General features: G+C 34.0%; 1 protein-coding gene and 1 pseudogene across 2 annotated transcripts; one reads left to right on the plus strand and one right to left on the minus strand.

Annotated features, from left to right (window-relative positions):
• The window catches only part of LOC139819194 (odorant receptor 2a-like), an 8,530-nt pseudogene extending 6,836 nt beyond the window's left edge, over nucleotides 1-1,694 (plus strand).
• Nucleotides 1,695-7,983: 6,289 nt separating this feature from the next.
• On the minus strand, nucleotides 7,984-12,387 carry LOC139818901 (protein spaetzle-like). Of its 2 annotated transcripts, XM_071787930.1 has the most exons (7): nucleotides 12,124-12,387; nucleotides 11,530-11,662; nucleotides 9,257-9,477; nucleotides 9,115-9,174; nucleotides 8,909-9,018; nucleotides 8,569-8,741; nucleotides 7,984-8,119 (listed from the first exon to the last, which is right to left on the minus strand). In XM_071787930.1, exons 1-7 carry the CDS (start codon nucleotides 12,172-12,174, stop codon nucleotides 8,052-8,054), a joined length of 816 nt encoding a protein of 271 aa, XP_071644031.1. In that variant the 5' UTR covers nucleotides 12,175-12,387; the 3' UTR covers nucleotides 7,984-8,051. The 2 variants fall into 2 exon arrangements, with proteins under 2 accessions (XP_071644031.1, XP_071644029.1); XM_071787928.1 differs by having other exon boundaries at nucleotides 7,990-8,741; nucleotides 12,124-12,386.
• Between the last annotated feature and the right edge of the window lie 8,863 nt (nucleotides 12,388-21,250).

The raw sequence follows: 21,250 nt of genomic DNA on the forward strand, positions 1-21,250 counted from the left end.
AGAAAAATGATAATTTACGTTTTTAAAGTACTGCGCAACTTCATTTGAAGGTCACGTGACAACTTTCTGCTAATTAAATACAAAATATCTGCTTAAAACATGTGTGTGCCCTGCTTTAACGAAAATCACAACTTTTATAAAGCAGTGCATATACACACGTGTGTGCCTTGTTTTAACGAAAATCACAACTTCTATAAAGCAAGGCATACATAAGCTCAGAAAAAAGAAAAAAAAAATTACGTGTATGTGTGTGTGTGTGCCCTGCTTTAACGAAAATCACAACTTCTATAAAGCAAGACATATACACACGAGTGTGTGTGCCTTACTTTAACGAAAATCACAACTTTCTATAAAGCAGGGCATACACACGTGTGTGTGTGTGCCCTGCTTTAACGAAAATCACAACTTCTATAAAGCAGGGCATGCACACGTGTGTTTGTGCCCTGCTTTAACAAAAATCACAATTTATCAATTTATCAATTTTGGCCACGTACAGTATTTCACAACCATAAAATTTTAACTTAAATGGCACCGTTAATATGAGTATGCGGACAACTTAATTTGTGAATATAGTAACAAATGAAGTTGCGCACTATTTAAAAAACGTAAATTATCATTTTCCTACCTTACCAACATCAAAACTTTAAAATTAAATTTAAAAAAAAACGAGACCTGAGCGACGATTTTCCTTCTCAGAATGTTTTTTACACACAAAAATAAACAATTTTACAAAGTTTTAAGAAAATCGGAGGGGAGAGCGTTATACTAAACATTTACCATGTAAGCGTTATATATAGTCTACATATGTCATAACCAGCGCAAATATATAATTTTTCAAAAATCATCTTAAGAAACAAATTCAGTTTAAAAAGAGTAATAAAATTTTGAATTGGATATATGATATAATATTTCTCAATGTCGGGTGAATGCTTGAAATATGCATAACATATTGTAGATACTTCAAGAAAATCACGAAATTTTCTATAAATATTGCAGAAAAATTTCTAGAAAGTTTTTATTATATATATATATATATAATGCTTTCCAGAATATTATGTTCCAAAATATTCTTTAAATATTCCTAGAATAATTAGAATGTTTTTAATATTTTTCCTAAAATGTTTATAGATTATTTTAAAAATATTCTACTAATATGTAAAAAATATTCTATTAATATTCTGAATATTTCATGTTCATTGCAATGTTCACAGATTATTATTGAAATATTTATAGCAATTCTAGAAAAGTTTTTCAGAATATTCATACCACATGCTATAAATGTTTAAGAATATTAACAAAATGTTCCGTAAATATTCCAAATATTTTATATTTGTTAAAATATTTATAGAACCTTCTATAAATTTTTTAAATGTACTATATTTATTAGAATATTTGCAGAATATTCTATGCATATTCCGAATAGACAAAATTTCATGGAATATTTATAGAACTTCTACAGAATATTCTGAATAACCAGTGGAATATTAAAATATTTATAGATTGTTTATAGCACATTTCTTGCATATTCCATGCTGTATGGGATAGTGAAGGATGGAATATGGAATACAGCAAAATACAAGTGCATAGTGCTCTTGTATTCTTTGTTTAGCTTGATATCTTATATATTCCACCTGTTTAGGATATTTGGCATTTTTAGCGTGCAGGATTTGTGCCATAGTATAAACACTCTGTAAAAATCGAAATCTCCTAATATGTGTTCTTTTTCCTTTTTTTTTTGGATCATATAACAATAACCTTTAATGCATTTATTGTTTGTCTATTTTCTTTTTAAAATTTTTCAGTTTTATAATTTGTTTATTGTTCTTACATCTTAATAAACTTTTTACACACATTTGATAACTTATTATGACATTTTATTGTCTCATTTATAAACATAACTTGTAATTTTTTATAAGGCGCATATTCTACCTATGAATATCATTTATTCCACCCCTATGGGATAAATGGCAAATAGGATATATGACAAAAATGCAAGGATCTTTAAAAGTTTATTTTTATTAAATACGAAGAATAAATATTTTATATTTTTAATTTTTTTATAGTAGTAGACAGTATAAAGTTTTTATTGGTATAATTTATTTGCCTTAAACATATTAAATAGTACTCAATAAATTAAGTTTTCTTTAAGTCCGGCGTATATATAGGAGTTACCCTATGTTATTTAAAGTATTTAAACAGTTATAAGAATGCAGATTTAATTTACAATTAGTTTTGCAATCTGCCATTATATTCCGTTAAACCTGTATCACACTACGGATAGGGATTGAAATTGGATTAAAATTTAACTAATAAAAATAAAAAGAATTAATCTCAAGTTTAGTAAACTTTGATCTGATCGGTCAAATATTAATCTAATCTCAATCCTTATCCGTAGTCTGATACGGACTTTAGCAGATCCTGTTATAAGTCTGCTGGTACTCTGCCGACTTTGTAACAGACACTTTGCAAAATGTATTTTCGAGAGATTTGGCCGTCTATCTCTTCACACATGATCTTTTGTGCCCGTAACCGTTAAGAAAAAGCCTTTTCGAGATAATATGCTTTCAAGGGATTAGGATCCACGCACTTAGTAATGACACTTTGTACTTTAGAGTATACTTATACACCATGAGATTCCAAAGCGATCTGCCGATCTTGTCGTTACTTATATATTAATTAATCGGAAAAGAAGGACCGGGATTATAGTGACCCTAGCCGGAGTTACGGTATCATGCTCCATTTCTAAATCATCTTTTGAATCGTCTTTTACTTACTTGGTTTTAATTACGATTCTCTTTGCAATAATTTATCTTTCCTTTTATTCTTTTAGTAATTATTTAATCTTTCATAAACTGTTCTTCTTTTCTTATTTAATATTTCTTAATTTTTTTCGAGGTTTCTCAATGTATTAATTAATATTTCTTAACGTTTTAATGCTTCTTTCAGTGTTTTAATGTTAAGAAATCGATCGGGTTACGACAGATTCCGCAGCATTTTTCCTTACACGTGGAAAGAATAATAATGTTATATTTCAGTATTGGTCTCATTAAAAATAATTTTGGTAATTTAATAACAAATAATGAAACAAATAATGTTCTACTAAAACAGGAGCATCACGTATTTATTTTATTGTTACTAAATTAACAAGATTATTTTCAAAGCTAAAACAACGTTATTTTTTTCATAAGTCATTAAAAAAACTTTTCATACTTCTACATTTTGTTAATCATTCTCTTTCACGGTGTTTTCTCGAACTTGCCATCAAGCGATGCGGTAGCGCCGCGACGCCAAGTGCATAAAAAGAGAGTTAGCAGACGACGCTACCAAGTAGTTTATCCGGAGTTTTCGGGGCGATCAATTTTCCGAATAAAGTATCTTAAGAAAGAAAACTGCGATCAAAAATCTGAAGACAGTTTTCTAATATAACCATAACGTTGATACGAGTTTTCGATTGCGACCAGTTTGATTAAGATTGGTGCAGTCAATACTGGAGATCTCGAAATCTTACATGTCAAGAAGTAAATTTTTTTGGCGACATCTTAGCAAAAAGTTAAGATTTCATTCACATGAACACATACACGCAAAGCCAGTTTGTCTTTCAAAATGCGTTCATAAGTACATACATACCGCTCTGGTCAATGCAACTGCATTCACACGCTCACATTTTTTGATGCTGATTGGTTATTTTGCTTATATACAAAGTTTGAAGTGATTTTTACTTCAAAATGGACCACAAACGATCGGAAGATTTTGTCAACGCGGCGATAAACGACGTAAGTATTGTGTTATCCATTTTGTATCTTTTATTGTATTGTAATAATAACATAAATATTGCCCATTCCAGAAAAAGGCACAATAACATTTCTGGAGCCGCTGCTGCTGCTTTCCCTGCTGCTATCACATAATCTGCTACAGTAATTGTCATATCTCCTGCTGCTGCCATTGCGTCGCCTGCCATCAATGCCAGAGCACCCGAGCATCAAAGTTTTCCAGGTAATTCTTTAGCTAATTTATATCTCTCTGTCTCGCTCTCTCTCGCTCTCTCCCTTTCTCGCTCGCTCTCTCGCTCTCTCGCTCTCTTGCTTTTTCGCTCTTTTTCTTCCTCTTTATCTTTTCCTCCTGTTCTTATTCTCTTTAAAAAACAAGTCTCTTTTTCTGACAAATAAATCTCAAATAATCCCTCAGCCACAATACTTTATTTTCTATTAAAGAATGGAGACCACGAGGTATTCGATCAGGAAGATGAATGAACCAGCAAGAGAGGTTTATGTAATTTTTATTTCGCTTGTCTTCAGCGGAGTGGAATTGGGGACTGAAATGAAGACAAGGACGTCAAGGATAAAGAGGAAGAGGCAGAAGTATGGCACGACAAGAATAATTAAATATTAAAACCTCTGTAATCATTAAAGATAGATGTGCACACCAAATTATTAAAAAAATTAATGAGTCTCACAAATTATTAAAAAAATAAATATAAATAATAAGTAATTTGATAATATTTATACGAATATTTATATACTTCTCATTGGCTTCGCCAGACAAATTCACATTGCAGTTATAACACGTATGTACACTGACCAGCAGGAATGCCTGGACATTTCGATATGTATATGACGTATATGTATATTATATGTATATGTATTGTGACGTTGCGGTTGCCGCCGCGGCGTGGCAGCGCTCCGCTTCGCGCCGCCGTCACAAGGCGCGGATTGCGCGCCCGAGGTCGGCTCACGAATCACCCTTCGATCTCCAGGGGCGTATTAAAGTTGCGATTCAATATTCATTATTGTTTTTTTTTTTTTTTTTCTTTTTTCTCTTGCGATATTGCGTGGCGCCTCACCCCGTCGAGTTGGAGTTCCAACGCCACACTGAAGCTGACGAGGAGTAACCAGGAGAGCGGATGATAAAACGGAATCACAAGGACGAAAGCGGATGTCGAGGGCGAGGAGCCGAGTTACGAGGACCGCTACTAAGCGAGGGACGACGTGAGACGCGCGCGCTGCGCGCCAGCAACGGCAGGCGAACCTGTGCATCGCAGGGGCCCGGCGTCGGGCCTGTCTGCAGTCCTCCGAGGCCAGACGGACTCTGGGGGTGGATGGCCACCGCCCCCGAGTCCGAGCCAGAGGACAACGCGGGAGTCATCGCCTTGCCTACTACAACGGGGAAACCTGGAAGGACCCCGCGAGCGCGGAGGGCACGTTCGAACGACCCGCCGAATCCACGGTCGATAACCCTGCTAGCGGCTCCCACGCGAGCTTGCGAGCTCATCGCCAATTGGTCCGCTTATCGCGCGGAAGGGTCGCGCATGTCCCGCTAGGGGCGTTAGATCGACGCCTCTATCGAGCGCACTTCCGCGATCATTCTTGAGCCACCCTCGGGACGACACGCACGGCTTTCTTGAGCGCTTCTCGACCGACTCTTGCCGCGCACTTGGTGCCTGATTCTCTCGCGACGGTTTTTGGTGACGGCGGAGAGGACAACCCCGATCGAGGAAGTATCTTACCGGTGAGGTTGCCTCGTAATAGACGGTAGTAATGTAAGCCACGACACCGCCCTCCGGGCCACGCTCTCGCCTAAAGTACTCGCGTAATTGAGATCTCGTAATTTTGCATCTGCGATCGAGAGCGAGAGTGAAGGGCTTTGGAATGGTCTCGTGGCCGGTGAATAGTACTCATCGCGTGAAAGTCCTGGAGATCGCGATAGATATCTCGATTCGGTAATTCGCGAACATTCTTACGGTATCTGTGGTTGCGATCGCGTATTATCCGGCTGTGCGTCACGCGCGACTCTCGTGATCGTAGTTTATTCGTCGAGAATGATTCTCTTGCGTACGCCGTTTCAGTAATCTCGTGTGCTTGCGGTCAAATTCGCGTTTTCCTCGTGTAGATATTTTCCCCTGCGTAGATTTAGTTGTACATTGCGTTAGTATGTAAGTTCGTCATCTCTTGCGTTAGATTTAGTTTATTTCGCGTTAGTCTGTAAGTCCGTCAAGACATTATCGCGTTGTGTAGTCTCGCGCTGGTTTAGCGCTATTCTCCTCGGAAAATACGCTTTCTTTCGCGTTGAATTAAGTACTCTTTTGCGTAGGGCGTATGTCCCGTAAAAATTCGTTAGATTGAGTACGATATTCTTCTCGCGCTGATGATTTCCTCGGCGCGATAAAACCTAAATATTTCGCGTTACCTGTCGCGTTCGGGCTTGATCCTTGGCCCGTCGTTGTGTTATATTGCGCCTCGTATTTCGGGGATACTCTATCTTGGCGACAGAATTCTGAACAATCGCGATCCTGCGTACTTTCTGGAGTAAACTTGGCGTCTGAGATCGCAAAAAATTTTGACTTGTTTTCGGAGTTATTATTTTCCTGGTTGTAACGATTTTTGATGTATTCTTCCACGCTCACTATTATTCACGTCTATATGATTTCGCTTTTGTGAGAGATGAATCAACGGTTCTTTAATTTATTAGAGCAATCTCGTGAGCTAATGGTTTTTTTTCTTTGCAATAAATGTTAATCTCTTTTGTTATTAATTGTTTGAGTTCGTAATTTCTGTGTCGCCCGTCACAATTCGCGCTGCCCTATACCACCTTCGTCCCTGAGTAATACGCCGAGCTGGTCGATTTCTCGCACGCCGTTTAATTACGATAAACGTTTTGATAATTTGTGATAAATTTCGTGTTAGTGGACGCGGGATACCGCGTCTGGCGCCCAACACTCACGTTCGCGTTAGAAATTCGGTTCGTGCGAGAGATCCGTCGGAGAGGCCTGACATCCTACTCTCCCGCAACCCCTTTGATCCGGCTTTGCGCCCGAACGGGTAAAAAGTCGTGACAGTATATGTATATGTATATGTATATGTATATGTATATGTATATGTATGTATATGTATATGTATATGTATACGTATACGTATACGTATACGTATACGTATACGTATACGTATACGTATACGTATACGTATACGTATACGTATATGTATATGTATATGTATATGTATATGTATATGTATATGTATATGTATATGTATATGTATGTGTATGTGTATATGTATATGTATGTGTATATGTATATGTATGTGTATATGTATATGTATATGTATATGTATATGTATATGTATATGTATACGTATACGTATACGTATACGTATACGTATACGTATACGTATACGTATACGTATACGTATACGTATATGTATATGTATATGTATATGTATATGTATATGTAGGTCCGGAAGTATGTTCCGGGACTTTTATTTTTGATATCGGTATATTCCGGGACATTTGGCAGTTTCCAGGACTGCCCTGGAAAAAATTCATGTCCTACGGCAATTTTCGGGACAGTTTTTTGAATCTGATTACATATATTCCAGGACTGTACATTTCAAAAAACGTAAACAGTCCCGGAACATACCTCTAGACCTACATATATATATATGTAGGTCCGGAAGTATGTTCCGGGACTTTTATTTTTTACATCGGTATATTCCAGGACATTTGGCAGTTTCCAGGACTGTCCTGGAAAAAATTCATGTCCTACGGCACGTTTCGGGACAATTTTTTGAATCTGATTACATATATATGCGTTATATTCCAGGACTGTACATTTCAAAAAACGTAAACAGTCCCGGAACATACCTCTAGACCTACATATATATATATATATATATATATGTGTATGTGTATGTGTATATGTATATGTATATGTTGCGGAACGCATCAATGCGGTGTTCACCCATAATGATTTTCGTGCAATTCACTACAAGCTCGGACGGTGCTTTGCCTCAGCATCTACAAAATGTTGACGAAAAACTTGCTGAGCCTCGAGTTTGCGTGGAGCTTGTCGTACCTCGGTTGCATGCTCATACAGATTTATTTGTACTGCTGGTTCGGTAACGAAGTGACACTAAAGGTTAGTCATTAAAAAAAATCTTAAACTTTTAAAGCTGCTATCTTGTTTAGGAATGTTTAACTTACTTGAAGCCAGTTTAATAAACTTTTTTTAAAAATTAGTTTATTCTCAAATATACATAGAGCACTGAAATCGGAAGTGCTGTTTACGAGATGGATTGGCCGATGTTTCCTGCTGATTTAATGAAGACCCTTTTGATGATAATTACACGAGCTAAAAGACCAATCAAGATAAATAGCGAACTCATAGTTACTTTGTCCAACGAATCATTTATGAACGTCCGTAAGATAATATCACGGTGATATTAGCAATAGTAAAAAACATTTTTAATAAATCCAGCGCAGTTATATTTTAATTTGTGTACCGTTTTAATTCTTATTCTTTCAGATTATTAAAATATCTTAATCGGCGTACAACGTCCTTATACAGAGGTCTTATTGTTAGTACAAGTGAAAGAAATTCTTTTTTTCGATCTCGCGTTCCAAAGAAACCTGGTGGCCAACTAATTATCTCCACGTGAATAATGAAAGTGAAAAAAAAAGTTTAAAAATCTGTTATTTTTTTAATCAGCTATTTTTTTAAATATTCTTATACGTATGTCTTTCGCATAAACCGAGGAGAGATATCTTCTGAGAATGATCTTTCTCTCGCACTCTCCTTACCGGCTCTGTACTCAATGTGACAGCAGCAGCTCGCGGGAAGTCGAAAGTAATCACGGATGATCTTGCCAGTTTCGGAAATGGCAGTGAGCTCGCGATAAATGTATTTCTGCTTGCACATCGTGATGTATCCCTCAGCGAAACCGTCGATTACCTCGCACTTAGCGTTCTCCTCTCTGAAAATAGAACAATATTGTGCGACATTTCTCGTAACGTTCTATACTTGCTCCCGTCCTACGATCTACATATTCATATATATATATATATATATATATATATATATATATATATATTAAAGTACTGTAAAACTCTGATTTATATATAGCGTTTTTTCTTCACTCACGAGCAAGCTTCGATTCGTAAACCTTGAGAGAACTTCGGCTCCTTCGACTGGAGGATGTACAGCCACACGTCATTCTTGTTTACGGCTCCTTTTGGATAAATCAATTTCTCCTGGAATTTTATGTCGTTTTTTAAAGACAATTTTAGAACTGTGCATTAATACATATTACATGCAATAATAGATCACAGTTTAAAGATAATTTTTACCATAGACAGACAAAGTGGAGTCTCTTGGTCGTCTGTTTTCGGCGTAAGCTTGCTCTCCTTCTATTTAATGAAAGAGAAAATTCTGGATTAAAATCTCCCTCTAGTTTCAAGAGTAAACGATAATTTATAGGTCTATACTAACAAAGTCCTCAGACGCGTAATATAGCAGGCTGGAATTCGCGGCGAGCATCCGGTTCACAAATTCCTGAGGATAATTCGGGACGTCCTCGCAATAAGTTTGTCTCCTTTGATCGCAGTGTGTCACTCCTGCGTAATTATCGTCGCCGTTTCTCACTTGCGATACGTCCGAAAATCCAAAACGATCCATGCTCGCATGTATACCGTTATTTATAGATGTATCCACTAAAATGTTATATTTTAAGATCGCAAGAATAGTCTCTGTGAAGTTGGCACCTCACTTTCAAAAATCGGAAAGATTATCAACAGTTCTATTTGCACCCGCAATAGTTCTACAGTTTCCTGCTAATTTTTAGAAATAGTTCCGTTGATTTAGTTTTAAAAAAATGAATATTGAAAATATGAGGTGCTAACTTCTCGTAGCACCTCATGTTTCGAAAAAAAATAATTTTAACCATGACATTTTATAGTTCTCGAAAAGTTCTACAGTTCCTGATAGGTTTTAGCAATAGTTTCCGGTCAATAAGTATTTTTAATTTTTTTTTTTTTACAAATTTTTAATCTGACCACGAGCACCTCAAGTTTCAAAAAAATTGATTTTACCAATGAAATTCTATAGTTCTCAAAGAGTTCTACAGTTCCTGATAGATTTAGCAAAGTCCAGCCTCTAAATATTTTTTTAACAATTTTTACTTTACCGCTGGCACCGCACACAAGAGTAAAGTCATGAATCGCAGGCAGTTCCGATCGACTTCGTGACGTTCTCGATAGTTCTCGCATAGTTCCAACAGTTTTTATAGGTTTTCAGCAACAGTTCCGGCCTCTAAATATTTTTTAACAATTTTTTAATTTGACCGCTGGCACCTCATCTACGGGAAATACGGGGGTGCTGGCAATTCTGATTGTTTTCTCAGAGTTCTTTGGAAACTCTTGTCAAAACGTATTTAAATGCTCGGAACTAGGTGAGAACTGCTGAGAACTCTGAAGAAAACGATCGGGTTGCCAGCACCCGTATTTCTCGTAGATGAGGTGCCCAGCGGTAAAATTTAAAAATTGTTTAAAAATTGTAATAGCTGGAACTCTTGTCAAAAACGTATTTAAATCGATCGGAACTATGTGGGAACTGCCGAGAACTCTGAAGAAAACGATCGGAATTGCCAGCACCCCGTATTGACCGGTAGATGAAACTGGTGCCAGTCGGTCAAATTAAAAAATTGTTTAAAAAAAATTTAGAGGCCGGAACTGTTGCTAAAACCTATAAAAACTGTTGGAAATATGCGAGAAACTATCGAGAACTGTCAAGAAGTCGATCGGAACTGCCTGCGATTCATGACTTTACTCTGTGTGGCGGGCCTGCCAGCGGTAAAAAGTAAAAAAAAATTGTTTAAAAAATATTTGGAGGGCGGAAACTGTTGCTAAAACCTATAAAAACTGTTGGAACTATGCGAGAAACTATCGAGAACTGTCAAGAAGTCGATCGGAACTGCCTGCGATTCATGACTTTACTCTTGTGTGCGGTTGCCAGCGGTAAAAAAATTGTTAAAAAAAAATATTTGGAAGGCCGGAACTGTTGCCAAACGGAAACTGTTGCCAAAAACTATTAAAAACTGTTGGAAACTATGCGAGAACTATTTTACGAGAACTGTTCAAGAAGTCGATCGGAACGGCCTGCGATTTATGACTTTACTGAGTTTGTGTGCGGTGCCAGCGGTATTTTTAAAAGTAAAAAATTGTTAAAAAAATATTTAGAGGCCGGAACTGTGCTATCTATCAGGAACTGTAGAATTCTTTGAGAACTATAGAGGTAAAAATCAATTTTTTTGGAACTTGAGGTGCTCGTGGTAGATTAAAAATTTGTTTAAAAATACTTATTGACCGGAATATTGCTAAAACCTATCAGGAACGTTAGAACTTTTCGAGAACTATAAAAATTGTCATGTGGTTAAAATATTTTTTCGAAACAGGAGGTGGTGCTACGAGAAGTTAGCACCTCATATTTTCAATATTCATTTTTTTTTTAACTAAATTCAACGGAACTATTTCTAAAAATTAGCAGGAACTGTAGAAACTATTGCGGGTGCAAATAGAACTGTTGATAAATCTTTCGATTTTTGAAAGTGAGGTGCCAACTTCACAGAGACGCAAGAATATACATTATAAATAATTTCTGAGGTATAAATTATGTGACTTAAAAGATGAATATTGAATTAATTAATTTTGAACGGAATACAATCGCGTCAAATGTCTAAAATACTGCTTCAGAATCTCATATGTCACCTTTATTAGGGTTGTAATACGATTCCTTGGGCATTTCGTACGAAGCGGTCGTTGGTTTCAATCCGCCATTAACGTGATTATTGTAATACTGTTTGTAAGACTCATAACTGTGAAAACGACTCCCCAGAATAATCTAAAATGGAAAAATGCGGTTCTTTAATGCTTCATTTTTCTCCAGCGTGTTCTTAATTCTCCTTTATCGGTGCAATATTCTATATCTCGATAATGTCGCGATTAATAACTTCAAAATCGCATTTTGTTTTCTAGAAAAGAAAACAATTGATTACATATGATTTATCTCGAATGGGATCACTCGATATTACATATCGCTGCGATTGATTTTTTCGACAATCGCCGCTTATCTGATTGCGCAAACCCGTGTTTCGCTTGTATCGCAGTTAGGTATTCTCTCTTCATTTTTATTTAACTTATTCGATATTATAAATTCAATTCTATTAATTGATATTAAAACAGATATAAAATCTACTATTGAACACTGTTAAACACCGTAATAATTTTTTTCTTAACGCGCAGACTGCACTTTTAAGTTTCTGATGAAATCGACTCGAATGATCCAAGAAAAATGTTATGTACCGGTAAGATGAGGAGGGCCTGCGTCAGAAGCACTACAGCAAATTTTCCCATTATTAAGAAAAACTTCTCTTCTCTTCAATCACTCGTGCGATGTAATATACGCGATATACGCGATGTAAAGCGAGCTGAGACTAACTGTGAAAAGTGTCAATGCTACCGAAGCACACGGTGACTGCGCAGCTTGTGAGCTTTAAGCAGCTCTTCGTGGACTACTTAAACCGATTTAGGTACATGACGACTTCCGACCGGACCGCAGACTGATGTCAGTTTTGCCTTATCGGCCGCATTATTATCGGCTTCTGAAGCTTTATCTGCGCAATCATCAGTCGCGTCACCGGTCGTTTGCATTTTTTTTTCTGCGATGATATAGATTAGTTAGCTTAACGTAGGATATAGGAAAGCTGATCCAACAAATCTGGCGAGAATACTGTACTCATCGAAATCGACAATTTAAAAAGGGCGCGTGCTGGTTTCTAAATATAGCAGAATGTCAAAAGATAACATAATGACGTCTATTTTGGTTCACCAGGCGTCATTATATTATCTTTTGACGTCAATTTCTATTTGGATTGATCTCTCAAAATTACGAAATTCACATTGTTGAAATTGAAGATTGGTGAATACTGAATTTCTTAATTGATTTTCATTTTTCTTCCCGTGCCACTCAATCGTGTCCTTCCAGGAAAGCCTGCTGATATAATCTAATCTCAGTAGATTACTAGTATTATCTGTTATTTTATACGATCGAAATGTGTCATTTATGTTATTTAAAGTATTTAAACAGTTAGGGTAACCCCGATATTTACGCCGCGCGGGGATTTACACCGCAAAAATCAGAAAAAATAGAAGGAATGAAGGTATTTGCTCGCAATTACTCTGTTATGTGCCTTTATGCCACATTAGTATTGTGTTGTAATTTTAGTCCTTTACTGTTAATATTAACGAAACCGTCGTGAGTCAAGGGGATGCTGTAGTGGCAGTACTGGCAGTAAATTATTATCGACATTTTTTTGAACACACAAAACTTTGAATTAGCTTTACGGAATTAAAAGAACTTTTTTACAGAATTAAAGTACGCACAAAAACGAAGGGCTCTGCAGTCGACTTTACATAAAAAACGAAAAAAAATAAAAAAATTATAGTTTTGTTATCGATTTCTACGGTCGACTCGTGACAACATTTGCCGCACATAAAAATTTAGACTTTGTACGTATAAAATAAGTATACAACGCCATTGTTTAGCTTGATATCTTGTATATCCCACCTGTTTAGGATATGTGGCATTTTTAGGGTGCAGGATTTATGCCATAGTATAAACACTCTGTAAAAATCGAAATCTTTTAATATGTGTTATTTTTCCTTCTTTTTTTGGATCATATAATAATAACCTTTAATGCATCTATCGTTTGTCTATTTTTTTTTAATTTTTCAGTTTTATAATTTGTTTATTATTTTTACACCTTAATAAACTTTTTACACACATTTGATAACTTATTATGACATTTTATTGTCTCATTTATAAACATAACTTGTAATTTTTTATAAGGCGCATATTCTACCTATGAATATCATTTATTCCACCCCTATGGGATAAATAGCAAATAGGATATATGACAAAAATGCAAGGATCTCTAAAAGTTTATTTTTATTAAATACGAAGAATAAATATTTTATATTTTTAATTTTTTTATAGTAGTAGACAGTATAAAGTTTTTATTGGTATAATTCATTTGCCTTAAACATATTAAATAGTGCTCAATAAATTAAGTTTTCCTTAAGTGCGGCGTATATACCGGAGTTACCCTATGTTATTTAAAGTATTTAAACAGTTATAAGAAGGCAGATTTAATTCTTCAGTTTTGCAATCTGCCATTATATTCCGTTAAACCTGTATCACACTACGGATTGAGATTGGATTAAAATTTAACTAATAAGAATAAAAAGAATTAATCTCAAGTTTAGTAAACTTTGATCTGATCGGTCAAATATTAATCTAATCTCAATCCTAATCCGTAGTCTGATACGGACTTTAGCAGATCCTGTTATATGTCTGCTGGCATTCTGCCGACAAAATTTGTAACAGACACTTTGCAAAATGTATTTTCGAAAGATTTGGCCGTCTATCTCTTCACACATGATCTCTTGTGCCCGTAACCGTTAAAGCCTAATCTACAATGTGTTCTTTGGTTTCTGTTTTCTGCTCTTAACCTCTTTGCGACTATCTCGTATTTCGCAATTTCGTCGCGTAACGTGATGTTTCTTGTCTCTTCTGAAGTTCGTCAATTTTTATCTTGGGCGACAGCGAACAAAAAACATCGGTAAAACTTCGGATTAAGGGCGACCTCACCGATTTCAATGACCTTAATATATGTTGTCAAGGTCATGACTCCGAGTGACATTCAAAAGGTTTTAGCCGTCGCTCGTTATTTGTTAAAAAGTTATTAACAAAAAAAGTTTGAAAAATATAGCAGCTATTTTGAGTATTAAAAGGCATAAATGACTAATATATATGTCGAAATAGTTCACGCATACACATTTTTTTCTACGCGAAACGAGGTGCCGTATGGGTTCGTGGCGTGCTTTACAAGCTTGTTTATATATATACATAATGAAACATTATATATTCTCTATTAATTTTCTGAATACACATATTTTATGTCATCTAGTAATACATAAAATGGGTCTCCTCCAATTCTTTTCACATAAATGATCGACTAACTTATCTTGTTTAATACCACTTCTACTTAAACGAGCTCGTAAAGCACGCCACGAACCCATGTGACCGCAGGAGGGTGATAAAGAATTATTGAAATATACTCTACATTGTAACACCGAAACGATAAAGAATTGCGATCAAAATTCATCAAATTATTACATCGAGGACAACACGCAGAACTTGGCAGAACTTTGTGATTTATTAGATAATCAATAAGTTTATTTTTATCATCACATATTCCCAAAAACTCGTAAAGCTTTATTTTAAGTCGTATCAGTCTTGCAACAACGATTGACAAAAGATGACTGATAGAATATGAGCACAAACACGCCAAATAGACCGAATACTACAGAATGTAAATAATCAAAGCTAGTATGAAGCTAGTATGTACATACATATATAAACGAGCTTGTAAATTTAAGCACGCCACGAACCCATGTGACACCTCGTTTCGCGTGAAAAGTGTATGCTTGAACTATTTCGACATATATATTAGTCATTTATGCCTTCCAATACTCAAAATAGGTGCTATATTTTCCAAACTTTTTTTTGTTAATAACTTTTTAACGAATAACGAGCGACGGCTGAAACCTTCTGAATGTCACTCGGGGTCATGACCTTGACAATAATATATCAAAGTCATTGAAATCGGTGAGATCGCCCTTAATCCGAAGTTTTACCAAAACATCGCGTTACTCGAGCCTGCAGCATTTTTCCTTACACATGGAAAAAAATGATGTTATATTTCAGTATTGATCTCATTAAAAATAATATTATTAATTTAATAACAAATAATGAAACAAATAATATTTTACTAAAACAGGAGCATCACGTATTTATTTTATTGTTACTGAATCAACAAGATTATTTTTAATTAGATTGCTGTTAAAATAACGTTATTTTTTTCATAAGTCACTAAAAAACTTTTCATACTTCTACATTTTGTTAATCATTTTCTTTCACGGTCTTTTCTCGAAATTGCGATTAAAATTCTTCCCAATCTATTCCTGAGAGAAAATATCCAATCTGACATAAAGTGTATAAACATAAAATGTATAAAAAATACAAAAAATGTGGTGCAAATATGTTGGAAATAAAACAAAAGTTTACAAATTGGTAGACCGCTTGCTACAAAGATCCCGAGCGATGCGGAATTAATTACGTATTCATTACGTAGCTGGTCAGTCAGAAATTCTAAATATATATGATTATATATACCATTATGCCATCGTATTATCGTCAGTAACTGCGTCAAGATTTGTTACAGACCGCAAACAGGAAATCCGATGACAGATCCTCGCGATAGACTGCACGGCGATCGGTTGGTATGAAACTTCATTTTCTCTTTCACAGCTTTTATGTGAGATCTGTCCATTGTTTTTCGAAGATTTTTCGAAGATTACTGACTCATAGATATTTTAAAGGAAGAGATCCGTTTGTTTCCGGAAATTCCAAATGAACTACTTAAACATATGAAAGATAAACTTCGGGAGGCTTTTAAAAGCAACAAGAACTTTGGAACAAAGATTCAACCTTATCATATCGACAAGATAATATTAAAGATAATCGATCTTATAAAAATTTGTGACTATTGAAATTAGATGCCATGGTTAGTTCATAATATAATGTTAATTTTATGATTTATTATTTATTATTATAATATTTCATAGACATGTACATATGGTACATATGCCTACAAGACGATAATATTCAATTTCTCTATATTTGCATTTTTATCGTCATCTGAGTTTGATCATCGACACGGGGATGACGAATATGGAAAAAACTGCAGTCAATAATATATTTAAAGTTGTACACAAGTATTTTTATTTGAAATTTTGAGGCAAAATTCTTTTTATTTACGGAATATGCAGACATGCACTTCATTTATTATGCATGGGTACTTGATTTGAGAAATTATTCAAACATAAACTTGCAATATCTCGCTTAATATTAAAGATATTAAAAAACTGTAAAGCACTTTTTGATTCAGCTTTTTTTTTACGTAGAATATGCGATTTCTTTTATGACATACGTCAATCAAACATCTTGTATATATATATATATATATATATATATATATATATATATATACTTCGTCGTGAAACTACAGTTTCTTTTTACACTTATCATATCACATGGATAATCAAAACCGGATGATGACAATGAAATTACAGTCTTAAATAAAAATAGAATATTACCTAATCATAAATGTATGAACGTCATGCCTACAAAACACCCGGATAATATAAGTCATAAAATTAACATTATACTAATCATCTAAATTTCAATAGCCACATTTTTGAACATTTATTAACGTGATACTAGTTTTATTAAGATGTCTATTTAAAGATTTTATACTTACAATCAGTTTTTAAAATGCACAAACAGTAAAACACATTTTGTTTTACTCTCGGAATGTCTATTATATAAAATGGCTTATATTTAATATTTTTCCATTGAACAGCGTCGTTCGAAACAAAATCTTCTGCGAAACATTACAAACTTCATGAACAAAACTGGTCAAATTGATAAGTAGGTAAAATATGTTATAGTAATAAAGTAAGATAAAAAAATGGGATTGTATGTTGTTACACCCACATGCAGGATATTAAAGATTTTTTATATAAATAAAAATGTGTTCTTATCTATAAAAACTTACCTTTTTAAAAAAGGGTACAAAAGAGGCGCCAAGTACAAGCGCGGCGTCTACAAAAAGTATGATATCATCAGAAAATGGCATCACCAAGTAGAAATAAATCTTTGGAAAAAAGCTATTGTATATTTTAATCTATGAAAAAAGCTTTTTTGTACAGTGTGTGCTTGCCGCCTTTCTTGTACCCTTTCTTGAAAAGGTAAGTTTTTATAAATACTATTTTGCAGAGAAAATTTATAATACAAACTACAGTTATATAAATTTTACACAAAGTAAACGGAAAATTTAGTGTAGAAGTTAATACATGTATTGAATTCGTAATTCTTCTTTTTGTGTTGTGTCACATACGCAAGATGAATAATTACACGTCATTGGTGTCTACTTCGTCTCTTTCATTTACGCGAGTCAGAACGCGTGTTTGTTAACAAATTTTTATCTGAATCTGCAACGTTGCTGTTTATTGATCTTAAATTGGTCATTCTGCACTTATATAGGGGGAGTTTCCCTAACGCCGGACGGCACCTAGCGCCGCGCCGGACACGCCAATATCTATGCATACAAACACGATCGTGTCGCTGCCGTGGCGGAAAGGTAGAAGGAGGTGAGCGATAGCGACTCGCGTTTGTACATACATAGGGGAACTCCCCTTATAGAATAATTAAACAAAAAAATTAGTCGTTCTCTGACTCATTTATACATACTCTCTAAATTTCTTGGAGTGGAATCTCACTCCAAAAGAGTGAGATCCCACTCTTACGAATAATGAAAATACTGCCAGTCTAAATAGAGCGAATTTTCACTTTGCGAAAGAGTGCTTATTCACTTTTTACTTAGAGTGATTGTTCAACTCTGGAAAGAGTGACATGTTTCACTGAATAATTATTCACCCGACATAAAAAAAATTATTTATTTCGAAATTTTATTACTATTTTTTAACTAAATTTGTTTCTTAAGATGCTGTCTATGATTATAAATATTTTCTCGTATTTGAAAAACACACTTACCTTGGTGGGATTCGAACTCGGGACCTCTGCATCGTGAGCCAACTGCCTTACGTGGTAGACTACTTCTTAATTTGATGTAAGCGTGTATATATGGTCTACATATATCACAACCAGCGCAAATAAATAATTTTTCAAAAATCATCTTAAGAAACAAATTCAGTTTAAAAAGAGTAATAAAATTTTGAATTTGATATATGATATAATATTTCTTAATGTCGGGTGAATGTCAGAAACCAGTGCCGGATCATTATGAAATTTTGTGTTCGTTAATATATTCGTAAATAATCGGGGCCTTATGTTATGTAAGGCCATCCCTAACAAATTTCTACACAGGAACAATTGAACACGCGGGAAGCGGGAAGCGGGAAGGCGATTTCACTTCAAGTTGGAGTGAAGTTTGGAGTGATGACTTCACTCGAAGCGGGAAGCGGGAAGGCGATTTCACTTCAAGTTGGAGTGAAATTTGGAGTGACAACTTCACTCTAACAACTTCACTTTAAAAATCAGAGTGAAACTCAACTCTTTTTACCTTAGAGTAAATAAATTTCACTCTATTGGAGCGAATATTCACTCTTTTTGAGTGAACTGGTCAGTAACTCCATGTTTAGAGTGAAAATTTCACTCCAAAAAATTTAGAGAGTATATAGAACAATTAAACAAAAAAATTAGTTGTTCTGTGACGACTCATTTATACGTATATAAAATAATTAAACAAAAAAAATTAGTTGGTGTTTGAAAAGTTACAGTCATGCATACTATAAAATATTATAAAGACAAATTATATTATTATTCTAAAATTTATAAATAGTCATCAAATTTCATTAATATATATACACATAATTCTATATTCTGTTATTATATTCTAGTATTATAGTAATTTGATTAAGGTTCTTATATATTGAAATAATTTTACAAATTTATTGTTATTGTTGGCAAGAAAAACGCAATGTTGTATAAAATAAATCATAATGTTAAAATCAACAACGTCTCCTTATCTTTTTGATTGTAAGCGAGTTCTATGAGTAAAACAAATAATCACTCATAGTTTCATTGTTCTCTTCATTGCTCAAACGATGTCTGCAGTTTTTCGAATAGAGGTAATGTCTGAACCTAATGGTCTGACACAACAAGATAGAAATTCGCAAAAGAGACAGATGATTCTAAAGTACTTGGAATATATCTGTACATTTACATATACGGCATGATTAAAAATAAAACATGCGATAGACGTTTAAATTTTGTTTAAATTATAAAAGTATTTAAAATGTCATAATCGTATATACATTAAATTGTTGAACAAAAGTATTATTTCTGTGATTGAAAAAACGAAAAAAAAAACTTTTTAAAATATCACAGTTATAAATTGGTTTTGTGTAAAAAAGTCAATATTTAACAACTAGGATATCATTACATTGTATATGATATAAACAAAACAAATAATTACTCATTATATAAGTGCGCCTTTTTCTTTTCTCGTTTCTTCAGATGATTGAACGGATAAATCAGGTGATTCTTAACTTTGACGTTCTACAAAGAAATCATAACCTGTTGAACTTGAAGTGCTTGGTCTGCATTGAAATGTGGTGTAATTAAAAATGGAATTATTTAAAACAATACTGTTGTAAATTATTCTTGTGCAGAGAAGTTACAATATTTAAATAGTAAAATATTATTATATTCTATATATCATAAATATCAAGTAAAACGAATAATTATTTATCAAGCTTGCCTGTTTCTTTTATACTCGTTTGCTTAAATGATAAAACGGATGATTCAAGTAATTTTGGATTTTTCTTTAAGATGCTTGTTATAAATCTGCATTAAAATGTGATTGATGTGATTAAAAAGAGAAACTGAAGAGTAATTTTTTAAAATATCACAGTTGTAAATAATTATTTTTGTGGAAAAAAGTCATAATTCAATTTTGATAACAGTAATAACACTACATGTAACATATGTAAAAAGAATAATTACTTATCAAGTGCGTCTGTTTCTTCAATTGCAAAGCCGTGTATCAACGCTTTCTGTTCTTATTCTCTATTCTTATTGCCTGTACTTTTGTGTTGTGTCCCAGCCCTTACTTGGATGCCCTGTTAAAAACTTTCAATCCTTAAATTTTCTTTGAAGAAGGGAAAAGAATGTCGAAGAAGGTTGAAGGGAGAAGAATGCTTTATTTATTGGAATGAATGTAAATATGAATATAATTTGAAATGTATATAAATATGTATAATTTAAAAATTTGATTAACCAGATCGTACAGGTTTATTTTTCTTTATTCTATCATTAACTTTAAAATTATATATTGTACACAACCTCACACAAAAATTAAAAATAACAAAGTTTGATAGACATATAGTAAAAATTAAAATCAGTTTAATCTTTGAAACATTTTCCTATAAAATTAAATTTTTTTTATTTAAATGTGTACTTTTCTGCTTAAGAAAAAAAAATTAAATATATAAGTCCATATAAAAAACACATAAATAAAATAATTTTAATAAATTGAATAGATTTTAGATAATTTGCTGAAATATTTTTTTAGAAATACAAATAAATTATGATTCGTCAGGATTTAAAGAATTATTATTTTATTAAGAATTAAGGGGATGCTGGAGCCGTAGCCGAACTCGATCGGCGTCGGTAAAGAAGACCGGCGAACTATATCTGTCCTTGTATAGACAAAGATATAGACAAGGATAGCACGCTACATTGCACGCACACATACGCACGATGCACGTCGACATTACACTT

This window comes from Temnothorax longispinosus, chromosome 9 (assembly GCF_030848805.1).
Source record: "Temnothorax longispinosus isolate EJ_2023e chromosome 9, Tlon_JGU_v1, whole genome shotgun sequence".
NCBI classification, from domain to species: Eukaryota; Metazoa; Arthropoda; class Insecta; order Hymenoptera; family Formicidae; genus Temnothorax; species Temnothorax longispinosus.